Source organism: Anomalospiza imberbis, chromosome 5 (genome assembly GCF_031753505.1).
Source record: "Anomalospiza imberbis isolate Cuckoo-Finch-1a 21T00152 chromosome 5, ASM3175350v1, whole genome shotgun sequence".
Classification (NCBI taxonomy): Eukaryota; Metazoa; Chordata; class Aves; order Passeriformes; family Viduidae; genus Anomalospiza; species Anomalospiza imberbis.
The window spans coordinates 39,048,853-39,067,075 of NC_089685.1; the positions used below are offsets into that span (position 1 = coordinate 39,048,853).

Below are 18,223 nucleotides of genomic sequence, written 5' to 3' on the forward strand. Positions count from 1 at the left end.
TTGTCATTAATATATGTTCAAGGAAAAATGCAGTTGCAAGAGAAGACATGCTTGAGACTGCCAAATACTTACTGGAGGCTAATTGCTGGAGAACTTATTCAGGAAAAATCCTCTTAAAATAGAAAACAGTATTTTTAAGCTACTGAGGGCATTAGAATATATGATTATTTGCTGAATCAGAAACATTTGGAAAAAAAAGTTATAATGCCAAGGGATTGCTCTCCTGTGCACCTGAGTTTTTATTAAAATCCAATGCAATTTATTTAGTATTTCATGTAGCTCTTTTTGCTGCTTCTTCTTGCCTTCCTCCCCCCACCACCTCCCCCAGTTTTCAGTCTTTGTTTCAGATTGACACCCATTCATACAAACCTAAAGTGACAGCACAAACCCTCGATTATTGAAAGCCTTCCTTTCTTTGTTTCTTCTGCTTAACTAAATTACTTAAAAATCAGACTTTATTAATGAGCTGCTCAGCATTTAAGGCTTCACTAAATATGGAAAACATAGGACTTGCAAAAAGTCCATCAAATTTAAAAACAGCACAAAAATAGAAGCATATAGAGAAAGGAAAGCTTAGATAAATCAGAAATATATATGATAGTCTCTTAAATGCATTTTTCTTTGTCTGATTTTAAGAGACAAAGCATAAACCACATTATATGTCTTTATAAAGCTGATAATATTTGAGCTATAATATTAACTACATGCACATCTGAAAGCATTAGAGGCCAAATATAAAAAGCACGCCATTGAAAATTTATCTTTATCTTCTTTTCTCTATAAGATAGCAGCCATATAACAAATTTATCAGAAAAAAAATTTGAAATCCACTCAGAGTTTCACATTTTTCTTTGCAGATATATGAAAGAAGAATCATTCAAAGTAAACCTTGTAAGCATGTACTGCAAGTTGTCTTCATTTGTGTTGCACAAACGATCACACCTGCCACCAGGACTTGATTTCATAGCACTTACTGCAATAAAACTAGGTGTTGTTTATATACATGGTATATGAAAACATTGAGAAGAGCTAAGTACCTGTAGGAAAGGGACTTCCCTCACTGCCTACACTTAAATTAGAAACTCTTACACAGTAAAATGAGTCCTCCTAGAGTAAGTAATGCTCAATTGTATTGGAAATACATGATTCCTTTGTAAGTATAGCCTAGGCTAACTTACAGGTAATTACTTTTCCTGTCATCAAAATGCTTAGAATCACAAGCAGGGCATTGAAACCATTCCTGTTCACATACTTATCAAGAAACATTTCCTTCTTTCAAATTGGCTCGATGTTACCTTTGTTTTGTCCTTGAGGTGAGGAATCAGGCTGCAAATCAGTGTTAAACAATGGGGCTTCTGAAGTGAGCCTATTTCTCAGTACCTTAGTCAAAGCTGCAATTCTCTGAGCCAGTTCAGCCTCCACTTCAGGTAAGGTTTCAGCTTTCCTCATCGTCTGCTGCAGCTTCTGCTCAGCCAGCTCAAGACGCTCTTGCAGCTGTCTGTTTTTGTCTTCCAACTGAAAGCCAAAGACAGATAAACAAGTATAGAAAATTAAAATCCATACTAAGGATTTTCCTTCCCTTTTTAAAGTATCAGTGAAATGATAGCAAAACTCACTAACAGGCAAAATACCCCTTAGTTTGGGAGAGGTTACTGGAGAAGTGTTAACTCAAGCATGAAACAATGTAGGCTGCAAGTCTTACTACTGATTTGAGGCTCAAGGATCTCATGAAAGTGAATAAAAGAACTTGTAAAATGGCACTAATTAAGATGAAAAAGCTCCACTGATGGATGTGGTAGTTATCTGTGCAAAAGAATACTACTGGCACCAGTAAAATGAGAAATTTCTAAATGGAAATACAGTCCATCTTACAGAAAAAATTACATATGAGCTAATATGGGAAAGAAATACAATTCTAAAAGGATTTAATTCCCTGAATAAATTGCCAAACAATTTTCTGAATGAATGGCAATCATATATTACAAAAAGTTAAAACTGACATTTCATTCTTTACAATTAAATCTCATTTACAGAGGTGAAATTGCATAAGCTGTGATAACTATTGAAGAGAAATAGGAGGACTTTTTATAACTGCAGCATCTTCTGGCCTACTGAGATGCACCACACAAGATTTTTTAATGGTTGCTGCTTTCTTGTTCAATTCAGGTAATACAAGACAAAATGAAAAATTAGTGTGATTGTAGATTCTTTTTTAATCCTTCAAAAAGCATGAAAAGCTAGGCTTTTCTCATCTCAGTGCTGCAAATCAGCTTTAAGTCTGACCATATATACTCTAAGCCTAGTTGCTGTGATTCCTGCTTTGAGTAGGCAGAATTTTGCAGCACAGCATGACTTACATTGGCAACAATAAGAACTCAGATACAAGTACCTTACTTTTTCCATCGTTGGGTGGTTTTGTCCCTGACAATTGAAGATACTTCTTAAATAGTCTAAGGAAGCTGGCAAAAGCTGGAGAGTTAGAGTTCTGATGGTTTAGTTTCCCTGAAGAAGTATCAAATACACATATACACACAGATACAGGGGGATGTGTGGTTGTGTGTGCAAATATATCTGCATATAATTATAGAAGCAGAGATTATCACATCACACAGGCTAATTTCCCATGTAACACTTTAAATTGTTTAAAGACATGCCAGGAAAAAAAAAGTCTGATACTGAGGTTAGGTTTGAATGATACAGTATGATTTATGTTCACTTCGTGTTTGCTTTCACGTTATATCATATTCTTCAAATTACAAACCAGTGGTTTATGTTCAGTTTACATTCCAGATTTGGAATCACCATGGAAACAAAGTACCATGAGAGAAAGCTGCAGAGTCATGTTATAAGCCTTCTGAAAACATATTCACAGTTAATTTTATTTGCACTCTACTCATCTGTAAAATCATTAGAACATACTGCATGGAAATTCTAATCTTTCTTGCAGAAAGGAATTTTTTTCAGCTCAAGCTATTTTTTTGAAAATAAAATTCCAAAATTATCACAAAAGAAGCAAAGACATTCCACTACTTAGGGAATAAGACTGTGTGTACTTATGCAAGACTATCAGAAAACACAGTTACTTTCCAGCATTGAATGCACACATTGAAATAACTGTTCACAGCTGTAGGAACTGATAGAAAATTTAGAGATGCTGAACAATTTAGGATTTTTTAGATTAACTGATCTGCTGATTAAAACTGAACAGATTAACCTATGGAATCATCTTATAGTAAATTGACGTGAATTTTCATTGTGCATGAAGAAAACAACAGGCTGATGCAGGTACCTGACGCAGGATGGCTTCCTTGTTGGCCAGTTCGTTTTCTAGCTTATCGTTCATGTCGTGTATGGAGGTGGATTCTCTCTGAGCACTGAGGTAGCGCTTCTCCAGCGTAGTTATTCTTTCTTCCATATCTTCCTTTTGTGCCATTGCCTAACGTGACAGAAAAACCCCTGTCAGGAACCATGCAATTTAAATGCTACATAATTTTATACCAGTGTCGTGGTTTGACATGGAAGTGATTTTTTCAGGAAGTTGGGTCAAACCAATCAGTGGTCAAGTTTGGATATTGGCACCTGAAGTGACCACTGAAGATAGGGATACGCCTCTGAGAACACAGGGGGCTAAAAGCAAGAACTCCCAAGAGCTCGCTCTCTTTGGTTCCGGTCAGGGTGCTGTGCAGACCTCCCCTGCCCAGCCATGGGGCTGGGTGGGGGAGGGGAAGCCATGAGGCCTGGTCGAGGTGAGCTGAGGGGTAGAAGGACTGGAACCGAGCCAGCTCCTGTGGACGGAAGGGTGGAGAGAAGCGGAGATGTCTTTGTCATCCCCCCTCCCAGAGGGAAGAGACAGAGAGTCCAGACGGCACCTGTAACTTTGCCGGTGCGGAGGAGAAAGAGGGGGTGGAAGGCACCCAGCCTTGGCCTTGGGAATCGGCTGCTGGGCAGAGATATCAGCTGTCCAGGGAGTCTGAGCTTTTAACCCTTTCCTGAGAAATGAAGGCTTTGTAAAATATTATTCCTCCTTGATTTGAAGTAAAAGAGAGACAGTCTGGGATCCGAGATGATGGAAGAAGAAATTCTTGAGTTGGAAGGAGATTATGGAGTGGCTTGTGGCTGGACTTTTCTTGTTAGCCATAGACTGACCAAAATTCTCCTAACAGAAGCTGCACTTAGGGGGGTGCGTTGGTGAGCCAAGAGACCTGTTTCAGTGATTACCAGCAGAGGAGTAGAGAGAACAGAGGAGAGTTGGGAGAAGGTGTGGAGAAGCCATCTGTCTTCGAGGAAGAAGAAGAGGAGAAGAAGACCTCTGTTCTTGGACCCTCAGCCCCAGGGGAAAATGGGGGGGGGGGACTGTAGTCCCAAAATGAGAAACTGAACTGTTGTCTCTTTTGGTCCATGGCAAAGCATCCTTAAAGGAGCCCTATGAGCAGTCTGTCCATGCACGGTGGTGAGAGCACTATGACATGGAAAAGAGAGTGTCACCATGGCAGATTTTCTCCGGGCAGTTGCCATGTGTGACATGGAAATACAAGGGTGGCAATTGTGTTTCCTGGGGAGTCTGTGGCACAGAAGAGACTCCTGTCTCCCTGAAAGATTGAGTATTTGAATACCTGAAGGGTAGCAACTTGATCAGGATCCTGAGTGGTGTCTCACTGTTGAGTTTGTTTGGAAATTAGGTGGGAGGAGGAGGGGTGTTTTGGAAAGTCTTCATCCAGGATTTAGTGTTTGTAGTTTTTTATAGTAGTAGTAGTAGTAGTTTAATAAAGTTCTTTTCTTTGTAACTAAGCTTGGGCCTGCTGTGCTCTGTTCCTGATCACATCTCACAGCAATTATTTAGAAAAGTACATTTTCATGGGGGGCGCTGGCATCGCGCCAGTGTCAAACCATGACAACCAGTTTAATTTTCATGCTAATAGTAGACAGGATTGTAAGGTATGCCCAGTAGTATATCTTCAGTTTTAAAGAGACTTCTTTGGGAGTTCTTGTAGCTAGGATACAGAATCACAGGATGAGCTAGGAAAAGACCTTTGAGATCATCAAATCCAACCTATGACACAACTCCACCTTGCCAATTAAAACATGGCACTGATACCCTGTCTTTTCTTGAAAGCCAGTGTAACAGAAGGTTAACAAATGCATTGTAAAATAGATTCTAGAAGCCAACTATCCACACATACTGAGAATATCTGTCTAAGAGATGATATACTGAGAAACACCACAAATTTAAGAGGAGGAAAGAGATGGAAAATTAAATTTTACTTTCATTTATTGAAAGAAAGGCATCCATTTCTAGTACTATATCTTAATTTAAATTTTCTGTCGCCTATGTTAAAGGGCTTTCATCAGTGCTCAACTTTTGCTGCTCACATACCTTGGCCTCTATCAGTTTGTAGAGGATATCACAGGAACAATGACCAAGAAATATGAGGTGAACGTGATGAATTCCTTACCTCTCTGATGTCTCTCTGATATTTACTGTTCATTTCCTCTGTTTTAATGAGCTCCTTTCTCGTAGTCTCTGCTTCCTGCTCTACCTCTCCCACCCGAGAAGACAGTGCAGCCAAACGCTCCTTCATCTGTGCCATTTCATAGTTTTGCTTTTCCAATAGCTCCTGAAGTTCAACAACTTGACTGGCTTCATCATTTGAGTCTATTGAGCCATTGGATAGGCGCTGTTAGTGGAGAAGTAATGTGGATTAATCTTTTCATGTGGGCTCCAGCTAAAGAATTTCTGAAGCAAAGATTATTTTAAAAATCACCGAAGTAACTAGGAAAGGAAAAAACATATTAATGGTAGATAAGATAGGTATACTTATGAAAAAATAGCAGAAGATTAATTAATATAAATGGATTCCAGAATGTAGCATCACAGAGAGATGTAAACAGTTGCATTAAGAGCAGAATACTACACATAAAAAGGTTTTGTTTGGCATTATGACTATTTGAGTACTGATTACAACAATACTTCTAAAAATCAAACTTTTTTCATTGATCTTAACTAAACTTACACAGCATTTTAACTTAAATAAAGTTAATATCATTTGCAAAATATACCATGCTGCAGACAGGAAACAACATTAATAAATCACAAACTCAGTGTACCAGAAAGTGCTTTCAGTCTGGACAAGACACTGGTGAGATTTACATTAGAAACAAGTTCTGCTGAAGTAATTTATGTGCTACTGAAAGCCTTGGTGTGAATATAGTTGTAAAGAAAAAAAAAATCAAAATTCCCTAACATTTGGGATACGATCTCAGCAATATGATTTATATTGCAAATAAATGATTACAGGACAGAAGTGCATTCACCAGCAGGACTTGCTGGTATTGCCTCATTACAACAGATATTCAAGTTAACATTTTCCAGCATAGGCTAAGCCTAGAGTTTCATACAAATTTAATACTCTTATGTGAAAAAAACGGGCATAAAGAAAAAAAAAATCAGAAATATCTGATTTGACCTGCAACATGAAAAAATAAAACCAAAGTGCCTAACCTGTCATTAACTTTATTTATTATGTACAATTTTATCAGCAAAATTTATATCATGAAACACAAAAGCAAAGTATTTTGATGTAACTATATTTTTAAACATCATACAGAAATATTGGTCCTAAAAGGTGCTTTTTGTCCTTCAGGTGATAATGTGTACAACAATGTAAATATAAAAAAATCCTAGCAAGGTCTGAGGGGAAACCAGCTTTCATTACCACTTTGTATTATTATTGTCAAAATAAATTTATACAGAAATCCTCTAGCATATTCTAAGAACATTATTTAATGTCTTTAACAGCATTCTTTTCTCAATCAGCCATAAAATGAACCCAGATCAAGATCACCTGCCCCAATGTTCATCACTGAATTAAATTACTTTAAAGCTTCACTACAACAAGTAACTCAGTTCCAAAGTTGTATTTATACTAACTAACTATATTTAGATATTTTAAGTTAGCTGCTGGGCCATCTTTGATCTACTTTCAGCACACCATGGTAAGATGACCATAGCAAATTAAAAACTTATTTACACTTAATTTGGTATTTTGAAAGTGTTCAATTATTCTGCTTGAATCAAAATGCTATTAATAGGCAGTAGTCACAAACAAGTACTCAAATAGGATAAGACAGCCAAACCATTGTATTTTGAATATTTTGAAAATTTAAGATGAAGTTTTTATCTATGACAATTATAATCTGTTTTACATTTATAATCTCATACAGCAATTTTAGCAGTTTCCACAGGTTAGGAAATTTTATCTTGCATGGAATTTGCCCTACAGCTCTCTGAAGAGCAGTCCAGGAATGCTACAAAGTTATAATAAGCCAAATACCAAATCTCAAATGCAATAAATGGCATGTGTTCATGTACCTTATGTGACATAAACCGTGGTAATTATGAAATGGCAACCCATGGTAACTGGGAGTACATTCACTGGAAGAGAAGAATTCTCTTTTCATTAATGAAGCCTTTTTCCTTAAAATATGAATAACTAAACCACATATAAATTAAATCTGAAAAACAATTTTTTCTACTAATTTACTTAGTATCCAGGATTTCTGAAAAGACAAGTGATACTGCAGTTAGAATTTGTCTCTCACCACAAAACCAATGCTGTGATTGACAATTATGTATGCATGTATTTTGATCTATGCACATTAACTTCCCTCATAATTCTTTGATGAACTCTTTTCATAAACTGCTTGAATTCTACTAATCATTCAGCTTTGCTTTACATTTTTCCTGTATTCATACATAGACCTGGTTGGTATTTAGAATTTCCAACTTACTAAAAGCGTCAACATTTTAGTTTTCCTTAGTAAGATCAGGATTCAAAAAAAAAAACCAAAAAAAAACGCTTTCTGTAAAGACACAAATAAAATTTTAAAAACTCAGTTTAAAATCTGGTATATTTAGAATTTTGAAGCATAGTTTAAAAGTTTACAAATGGATTTGAACTGACATATTGTCACTTTTATGTCTTGTTATTATTTTATGATATATCCATTATATGGGTACATCACAAACAGCAATCACTCCAAAAGACCACAGGTAGAAAGTTATTAAGTATTAATTCAAGAAATAACTGATATAACATTCTTCAGTTTTTAAGGAGGGCATTTATCAACAGCTATGGTAAAAATTTCCCTGTCTCCCATACGAAAATAGCTTGAACAAGAATATGAAAATATGTTGTGTCAGTAGAAGCAAAAGGTATTCTGTAGATGGTGATTCCAATTCACTTTCTGAATTAGTGAAAGGAGCAGGAACCTCCCCTTCTTCAGACAAATTTCCTATGGAATAAACTGGAAGGACAGAACTGCAGCATCTTCTCTATTATCAGCTTTATAAATAATGTCTGTGTTTGATTATTTTTCTTGTTCTTTGGCCGAATTTTTTTATGAATTACAATGTTGTTGCTGTACAATCCTTTGTAAATAAACTATTAGTTGAATGTTTGAAACAATGAAAATAAATAGATCTCTGCTAATTATTACCTAAAGCACTAAAGGAAACTTTTTCAGAAAAGCATACTCAAAAAAAAAATGTTTCAAAATAGACATTCTTAACTATCATATCCCTATACTACTCCCAAATTCTCAAAAAATTGAAGAAATAGTGTAAAATTAGTTGGGGTGATGGAAAAGAAAGTACTGGAAGCAATCTGAAACAATTAGGAAATCTTTAAAGAAGGAATGATAAAGAAAACTTTCTAACTGGTCAAAACATTCTAGGAGAGAAAATAAAAAATGTAAATGGTCCCTAGGTCTGTCTTAGAAATTAATCGTCCACATGAAGTCTTCAACAAATTTTAGGATGCTGTCCATCCAAGGCGGTCATGAAAAAGCTACATATGGACACACTCATTAATTTCAATTAGTTCTCATGAAAGAATCTATGACCAATGGCTACTTTTCCTCGAAAAAAGAAATGTGGCAAATAGCTCACATGCTTCAATGCTTGGAGGGTTCTTGCTAGCTGGTTTACCGAACATAAATAGTCCATCTGTTTCTACCACATATACTTATTGAGACTTCAATGCTGCAGAAGTAGCATCATCATGTATTTTCCCTCTCATCTTTCTTGCCTTCTACAGACATGGCAGGTGCACACAGCTGCAATGTGTGCTCACCTGCTGCACACCCTGTGGGGGCCACTGGCCTCTGCTCCTGCCCCTTTCCACAGATTTCTCAGCCACATGAGAAATCTGGATGGCATCGGACTGAAAGGCTCAAGAGAAACTTAAGACATTTTTTCTTGCGTGAGGTAAGAGCAAACAAAGGTTTATGAGCAATGACATCTCTACCCAGCAATGCAGCACTTGCATCCCTCCTCTCATGGGAACAATGAGGGAAAGAGCAACAGCAAGAGGACACCTGTTGTGGGTTTTTGTAAGCTGGGATTTTTTAGGGTTTTTTTTTTTTCTGTTATATTACCATATCATCACACTCGATAAATAACTGATATAACATAAATAACATGGTTGTTACTATGGTGAGTTTTAAAAATACTCTTCCTTTATAAAGAAAGCCTTTACACTAAACCAAATACAGTTAAACAAGATAGGAGAAGAAACAGAAAGGATGGAATAATAAGTAAATCTGATGACAGTGATGGTACTAATTATAACAGGTGACACACAACATAGACAGGAATGAGGGGAAAATAGGGATTAAACAAGACATATCTGGGGGGAGAAGTAAAATTTTAATTTTTTAAGGTCTGTGGAAATGGAGGAGGAAAGTAAATGTTCCCTAACATTAAAAAGTATGAAAAAGAAAACTACATTGCTGGAACATGGTTTTCTTTCTTTCAAGGTCCAAAAAGCACAGCAGTAAGAGAATCTGCTGCTCACATAGGAGTGTTAGCAGGGAGAAGGACAGCAAATTGGAGCATTACAAATAACCATAAATCCCTCCCATATTGCTGCTTCTCTCTACATGAGATAATAAAAGGAAAAGCAGCTGCAGACTAGGTTACTATAAAAAAAACCAATAACAATGGTAAAAGGAACACCATGAGAAATTGTAAATTAAGGCCAATCTGGAATAGTGTAGCCTCTGTTAATATAATTCATACTTCCCTTTCAATTAAACCCTAGCAAAATAACACTGGAGGCAAACTAACTGGAGTTACAGATAAGGTAAAATAATCAAAAAACCCACAAAAAACCAGTAGGGACACCAGTCCACTGAAGTTTGCAAAATAAATGGTAAAATTGTCCCAGGCTATATAGCAAAGTTATTTTCCAATTGATTTTGTAGAAAGAATTTATGTTCAATTACATATGTGGTAAAATGTACATGAAAACCTAATTTTTCTAAAGCAAATCCTAAAAAACAGTAAAAAAGCACCTCCAGGTGATATTTTCTCTCCAGCTGTAAAACATCTGATACAAAATATTTGTTCTAAATACTATCCACCAGTAATTAATTATGTACTTTGTGCTAGACTTTAACCTCAGAGAGTGGTGAGAAGGAAACCACTAACATGTCATGAGGTTATCTCTGAACAACCTGCAACAGAGACAGGACTCATTAACGTGACACAGCTCCTCATTTGTGCCTCTTAGTTTTGGTAGTGTGAGCACAGGTGATTCACAGGATGCCCACATGCACAAGCATTTCCATGTCAGAGAATTAAATTAAACTCTGTCTAACCATAAGGTACCTTTGAATAATTGAAAATGTTCTAAAAATTCAGAACTCTGGTCTTTTAGAAGTCCTAGAAGAAACATGTATTTTTATGGTGTAAGCACTAGGTTGTGTGGTTGGGGTTTTGTCTGTGTGTGTGTATTCTCCCTTTATATTTGTGGTTTTGTTTATTTAAACCCTAAAATTGTGTGCCTAATGTCTACTCTTTACTAGGACACACTCTAAATAGTGAATAAGACTAACTGACACTTCTTTTTTCAAAGAGTATTGGCAAGTTCATTTCACCATAAATCCCCATTGGTCCTCATATGGAAATTTGGAAAATTTTGTCCCAAATCCCAGGATAAAAAATAGTTCTTTTATTTTTAGCTTTGTAATGATGGAGATGCTCCTTTCAACTTTGAAAATCTGGCCATGAAGGCCACATCATCAGGGAAGAGACATAAATACAGTTTACTTCATAGCTCAAATAAAATTCTCGGAATTCTACAGTATAGGAATATTAAAAGGTAAGTAAAATAACCACCAAGCTAAATTATACAGGTAATTGACATTTATGAAACCAATAGTAAAAATCAATGCTGCAAACACAAATACTGATGCTGTTTGAGATGTAAGAATAAATAAGTTACCAGAGGATGCTTTTTACCATAGTGTAGAGATTTTCCACCCCATTCCATTCAAATGCCTCATGCAAAACATTCAAAAGAAGCTGTTACTAACAGAGACACCTTGCTATGCAATAGGCCAAACCCAAAAGACAACAAAGCACACAAAAGGAGTGTGATCATTATCCATGTAATCAGCACACAAACCAGAGTGTGTAAAGCTATGCCAAAACCAGTAGCATTAAACCTAAGCTGTCATAGTAATTTTTAAGTGGTTAATTGCCTCTGTGTTTGAAAATTATTCTACTTCTCTAGGTTGTTTCACACATTTTGGTCTGTGTCAGGCAGTAATCTGATCATCAGAGGTCTCCTCTTCAATTGTCTCCCACCTCTAATTAGCTATCAACTGAAATTTTTCTTCTCTACCCCACTACTGATGTAAAAACAGTTACCTTTTCTAGCCCTTTTCTCTCTCAACATCCTCACTTTAGTGATTTTTCTACTGACCCATCAAAAGACTCCTAATTTTGTTATTAATTTAAAGATCTAGAATGTCTGTTTCCTGATCAGCTTTCAGCTCTTATTCATCTTTCTGATACCTGTGATCATCTGTCCCACTTTACTCTTTTTGCAAAATGAGGGATGGGAGGGCATTCACTTGATGGGTGGGTGTTTTTTTTCTTGTTGCTGGTCCCTTCCAAAATGCCTGCCTGTTTCTCTTTTACACTATTAGAAGACTTTCTCAGCTCTCACAGACAGAAATCAGTTTCTGCTCCTTTATTTTAAGGGCTATCTAGCTGTTCCAACCAAACTATACACACAAAATCAATTCTCATTTACCTTGACTAGCACCTTTTCTTAGTAGCCTCCCCATTCTACCATTAGAAATTATCTCCTGGTAACATCTTGCAGTACATCAGCCAGCAAAGGTCAGTCAGCCTTGCTGACAGCAATGCTGTCAGCTATCAGTATTTGAAATGTGACATTCCCCCTTTAAGGCTGTCTTTTAACTGGCTTAATATATAGCAGCATTCAGGGAATTTTACTAGGCAAAAAGGAAAAGAAATTTGCATGAATAAAAGGGACACCAATTTATACAAAACAAGCAAAGAACTGATTTCTTGACAAAGATCTGAGAAGTCTATTGATTTATCATTTAAACTATGCATAAGTTATGCAGCTCTATGCTATAGTGTGGGGCGCTAAGTATTTGTAGTCATGCAGCCAAACTAAACTATTAAGCAGAAAAATAGTTACAAAATACTTGCCTAGACTCTTTTTGAAAGAACACTGCATACTGTCCTTAGATTCATGAAGGCTTCTAATCCCCACTGCAGCTTTTATCCATGTTTCCTTTCACCCAATACTCCTCACCTCCCCAGGTGTGTCAAGCCATCAACCTTCATTAAGTCTCCCTCAGCACATGATTGTTTAATTAGCTTTATCAATACGAATCCAGAAAGGTATGACTAAAAAAACCCAGAAAAATATCTGCACTGCTTGTAAACAAACTCATAATCTGCTTATCAACTGTATTTTGTATTATTTCTCTAATGTAGAATGTATAGGCTTTAGGGCAAGAATCACAGCTCCTAATATCTTTTATACACCACATTTATACATAGGTCCTTCCTTCACTCCTTTCTCTGCCATTTCACTATGCTTCCAGCTGAAAGAATTTTTAATTTATTCATTCAAAACAAAGGAGAGTATGTGACATAAACTTTTTTCAGTAAAAACTGAAATTGGAAGTTTCCTGCGGATTTCTATTAATCATACAAAAACATGCATTTGAAAATCCAAAAATAATCAAGTCCAAAAACCAGAACAGATTCTGATGATTGCTCTGAAAGACATTTGCTACTTTTATTAATAGTATTTGATTTGCACTCTGAACATTTTAGCCCACTTTGTTTGCCTTGGCAAAACACATTTTACTCCTACAGAATACAATGCCTACAATTTTTTGTCAATGTTTTCACAGATTTTTGCATTCATAACTTATTGATTTAATTTTGAACATTTGATTTAATTATTGTAATATGTTAGTGTTATGAGTAAGAAGAAAAAACGTGACTCTTAAATAAGCTAAATGTGACAGCCTGAGGTTTATTATAAAGCAAAATAGACACAGCTGTTTAGTTCTTGCAAAAAGTAAGTATATAAGGCTCTGAATTCCTCATAAAATGTAACATCTGCTTTTCATTGCATCAGAAATATCAGGCTCTTTCACCTCTCCTCGTATATGTATGAGTTTCCACTTGTTTCTGGTATTCTTTTGAAGGGAATTACCAATTTCTGTTGGTAAAACAGCCCTTACTATAGGTAGGGCCAGTGTGCTTCCAAGGAGAAACACCCTGATTTACACTTCACTTAAATACTTAGCTTTTGTGCCTTCAGTGTAACAGAAATCCATGCTGAAATGGATTTCCCAAGCAGTAAACTTTTGGCATCTCTGAGGATAAAAACAGTCATTCTTCTGGCTATTTAATCTCTGATAAAACTCCATTAACATCAAAAGAATTATTGCAATTTTTTTTTTATATTTTAATTAAAATACGTGAAACCCAATTTAGGAATATTCTCCATTATAAGAGGGAAACAAACAAAATATAATTACAGCTGAAAGGAATACTGTAATGGTGGACATTTAAGATGTACAACATCAGAAGACCTCTTTTTCAAAGCAACTTTAACACTTCCTAATTTGCAAATGATCATTTCTGAAAATACTGTTTTACTGAATAATTCAACTTTCATGGTTCTTGAGGAAGCTGAAATAAATACCAGCAGGAAATAATGTGAAAACAAACTCCTTATTCAAAGTATCTTATTTTTGGCTGTTCAGTCCCACTATTGCAGCATCCCTAGATTTTCCCTAGATTTCCCAATGGGCACCTTATTCACTGGGAGTTCTCTCTTTCCTGGCTTTTGTCTGTGGGGAAATCAGGCAATTGTTCTTAAAGATTAAGTGAAGGATCTGGGTGGCAGCAAGTGGTCACGGATCTAAGTAGGAGAATATCTGATAACAGAAATGGTTGCATCTTAATTCCCACAGCAAGTGATCTTTGTCGGGTATTCTTTGAATCAATTTTTTAAAGTCCTTTAAAGCTCTTCTCTTTGTGCAAGTTGGCCTCTTTTCAAGTTTCTATATTTGCTAGATTTTAAGTTTCCCTTTCCTAAATAATAAGGAATTAATGATGGCCACCAATGTAAATGTAGAAAGGTAGAGAGCAGCTAGGGCAGAGGATGTGAACTAGAGTGCACTGGTTGATCTGGTGTCAATACAACCTCCTCTTAACTCCCTATCCAGTATGCTTTCATTACCATAAGGAGCAAAACCCCTTATTTCAGCTTAACCTGCCCAACCTGAATTATTTTTGTTAGGAAGCATAGATGTTTTCTGAACATAATATTCTAGAAACATTCAATTAAAAAAATGATGATAATAATATGTTATGTTGGATTTCATTCCTCTCATTAGTGTTTAAATATGCAGATTTTCTAAAGGATGGGTAGTCTTATTTCTACTTAGTTCTGCTTGTAAGCTGTGAACCCAATGGCTTAAATCAGAAGACACAGCTTGCAAAGAGAGTGGGAAATAAGAGATTTTTCAACAGAGTAGTTGGATTTAAAAGCACAACTGAGTGGGGTGAACACTGCTTACTAAAATTTCACAATGTGTCTGTGAGTAAGATTTTGCAGAAAGGGGAGTGTAGCTGAATAGTATTTGTTTACTGTGTGTTTCTCAACCATATAGATTACTCAAAGGAAAATACACATAAACTGCAAAATGTGTAAAATTAATGCCTGCATTGTGAATGCACCATTGTAAATTGGATTGAATATAAAATAAATAATGATGACAGCTATTTTTTCTAAGTATGATTTATGCTACTGTTCATCATATGGCATTACACAAAAATGCACAATTAGAGATCCAAGCAGCAGCTCTACTCAATTCAGCTGTCTGCCAAATGTTATGTTATGCTATCATTTTAATTTATTAATTCTGAAGCAAGAATGGAAGATGCTCAACGTGGTTTTTATCAATGTAGAAATCTAAGGCTAAGGAGAAAACTTTTTTTATTAAACCAGTCTCTACATTTTGTTTGTCTCTCAGCAAATACTTGGCCTGAATTCTACATACCTATTTCCTACTGAAGGTGTGCTAAGTAGCTTCTCTCTATATGAGCATGGACACAAATTGGAAGACTACCTATAGGCAGCACAGAGAAAAATCACCACTTCTAATTTTTAGGTCTCTGTTATCCCCTTAGGGTCTCTTTTTTGCAGGAGTGTTTTTGCATATACAGCCTTCCACATATACATGCCACTACACCTTGCTCTTCTGTATGTAGCATACAAAGGATCACTCAGCAGCATATAGCACTTGTAATTGTAGCATAATGCAAAAAAAATCCAAGAAAAGTTAGTTATAAGTTATGGATCTAACTCAATACCCTATCAAAAAGAAAGGGCCTGCCCATTTGCATTTCTTTTCCATTTAAACAAGCTAATTTTTTTATATTGGTTTCAGTAGGCAAACAGTACTCAAAATGGACATCACATAAAATATTCACATTACTCAAATCTAAAGCATGATTATTTATCATATGGATTGTTAGATTTAATGGCAACTAACATTTTTATACCTTTTCATGAACCTTTTGCCCTGGCTCCATTCCTTCAATATGCTCTGATTCAGCAGACCCTTCCCCAGCTGCCATTTTCCTTTGTATATGTGCATTTTGTTCACGCAAAGCTACAATCTGCAAAAGAAAGAAAATAAATGGTAAATATACATAAAAAAAACCCAGAAAAATACTGATCAGGCAATTTTAAAAATCTATTAACAATTCAATGCTATGTTGGCCATTTATAGTATTTGCAAAGTCAGGTTGTTATATGCAGAGAGGCTTGAAATCCAAACACACTAATGATATCTTAAGGCCATTAAGGATACAAAGGAACAAATGACATGATAGTCACACTGTCTTGTCTTCTATCCTGATTTTGTGGTAGGACACACTTTTTTTTAGTTTGAAAGCAGAAACAGCAGTTAGCCATTAAATTTTTTAACACTGTGAGAACAGGACTTACTCTTTTATATAGAATTCAATGAACGTCAAACTTGTGCTACAGGAAACCAGTACCAAGAGGCTATGAATCAAACCCAAGTGGTGTAAAATAAAGTGCTAGTTTTCTGTCAGCCTCCCATCTGTTAGTAACAGCAACATACATTTTACGTGGTTTTTGTTAAGAAAAGCATGTACATTAACACCCTCTACTATTCATTGACTGTTTTAGCACATATAGAAGTAGGTTTTATTGTATTTAAAATATTGGTTATTTATTGGTAATGCTACTAAAATGCAGGTACTAGAAAATAAGATGCTTTCTCTCTGACTTTGTGGCTTACTCTCAGGCAATATACAGAATAGAAAGATTTAGGTCCTAATTTTTTTTACATTGTATACTATGATAAGCTGGGAAATCTGGCTAATATAAACAATTTATTTTGTTAAATTGCACAGTTACATATCTATATTGTTCTGCTTTTATGAGCACATACAGTAAATGGTTTACCTGATGAATAGCATTATGTATTAAACACAGTAGAATGCTGGTAGGATGCACAGATGCCATTTTTGGAAAGCTGGTGTAAGTTTAAAGGCTTTTGTCACCACATTTTGTCTGTATAGGTACTGTGTCAGAAACACCCTAAAAGACTGTCCTGTCCTAGAATAAAAAAGCGTGGGGTAGGAGGGAGAATTTTAGGTAGTAGTACCCGGTAAGCATGTGCAGCAGCCAAGATTTCATGTAACATTTATTAAATTAAATTAAATTTAGCTCTAAAACTTACTTTGGAGTGAATAATTTAATTTTAATTTGAAACTATTTTTTCCAAATGTGTTTAAGTTATACTTAAGTGCTTGCTGTAAAGACCATTTGAATCACTCTGGCCAACATTTGAGATGTAAGAGCACCACTTTAAACAATTCTTCCTTAATATAAATGTTGAAAATTGCTGTAATATGAGATTCTGATGAGCAGGCTGATTCACTGCTCACTAAAAATTCCAAGTTACAGCCCCTGTAGCAGTCATACACTCCCACTGATTTCAGTGCCAAGACCAAGACTTGAAGGCAACATGTCATCCAAGCAATTACAATAAACCACAAGAGTGGGAATTGAAACTGAGTCAATCTGTGTCTTTGGGGGTTGTACAAACACACTGAACATTTTGCGTAAATAATAGAATTATGTCTGTCTCAAGTAGCAGAAAAAGAACTGGCATAATCTCACTAGCATAATCTTGCTTTTTACACAATCAGTAATTCAGTATTTGTGGTTTGTTTTCTGAATAGCTTCACCCACTTATTTTTCTTTATGGTTCAAATAGTTCTCAAATCAAAACTACTGAAGTTATAGCTTCTACCATAAAATAAGCCATCAATTAGTGTTAAAAGATACTTTAAGGTAGATTGAGCTACTTCAACACACATATTATAAAATTTTGATTAATGTAGAGCAACTACACATAACATTAAAAAAAATGGAAAATCATAGGATATACTAATTGACAGGAATCAATCTATCTGGATTTTTCATATGATAATCTTTTGTTGATCCATTAAAAAGCAGACATCACTATGCCTTTATTTCGAAATATCACTTGTATCTACACAAATCCTTAACAGCCCTTTAGCTGAATAAGAATACTCTTTAAACACTAGTGCAAAACATTGTCATTTTATCACGTATTCGAAAGAGTTTAATTTTTCTTAGCCTCTATGGGTCTTTAGTTATCACCACTTTCCAAGTAAGTAAATAAATAAGAAAAAAAAAATCAATTGTCCCTTTTAGATGACAGGCAAATAAAATAATGCAATATTGTGTATCATTTTGAGGGATTTTCTTGATTTTTTAATGCTTGGGAACAAACACTTTGCCAAAAA

General features: G+C 35.5%; 1 protein-coding gene across 8 annotated transcripts in view; it reads right to left on the bottom strand.

The window, feature by feature from the left end:
* PPFIA2 (PTPRF interacting protein alpha 2) overlaps positions 1-18,223 on the bottom strand; it is a 286,450-nt gene that overhangs the window by 60,556 nt on the left and 207,671 nt on the right. For 7 of the 8 annotated variants that reach the window (XM_068190314.1, XM_068190316.1, XM_068190312.1 and 4 more), the window contains 4 exons: positions 15,917-16,033; positions 5,454-5,675; positions 3,290-3,436; positions 1,381-1,515 (listed from right to left, as the gene is read on the bottom strand). In XM_068190314.1, the coding sequence (XP_068046415.1) occupies positions 1,381-1,515; positions 3,290-3,436; positions 5,454-5,675; positions 15,917-16,033 (621 nt within the window). Of the gene's footprint in view, positions 1-1,380; positions 1,516-3,289; positions 3,437-5,453; positions 5,676-15,916; positions 16,034-18,223 lie in introns of those variants that run through there. The other variant, XM_068190319.1, reaches the window with a different exon arrangement.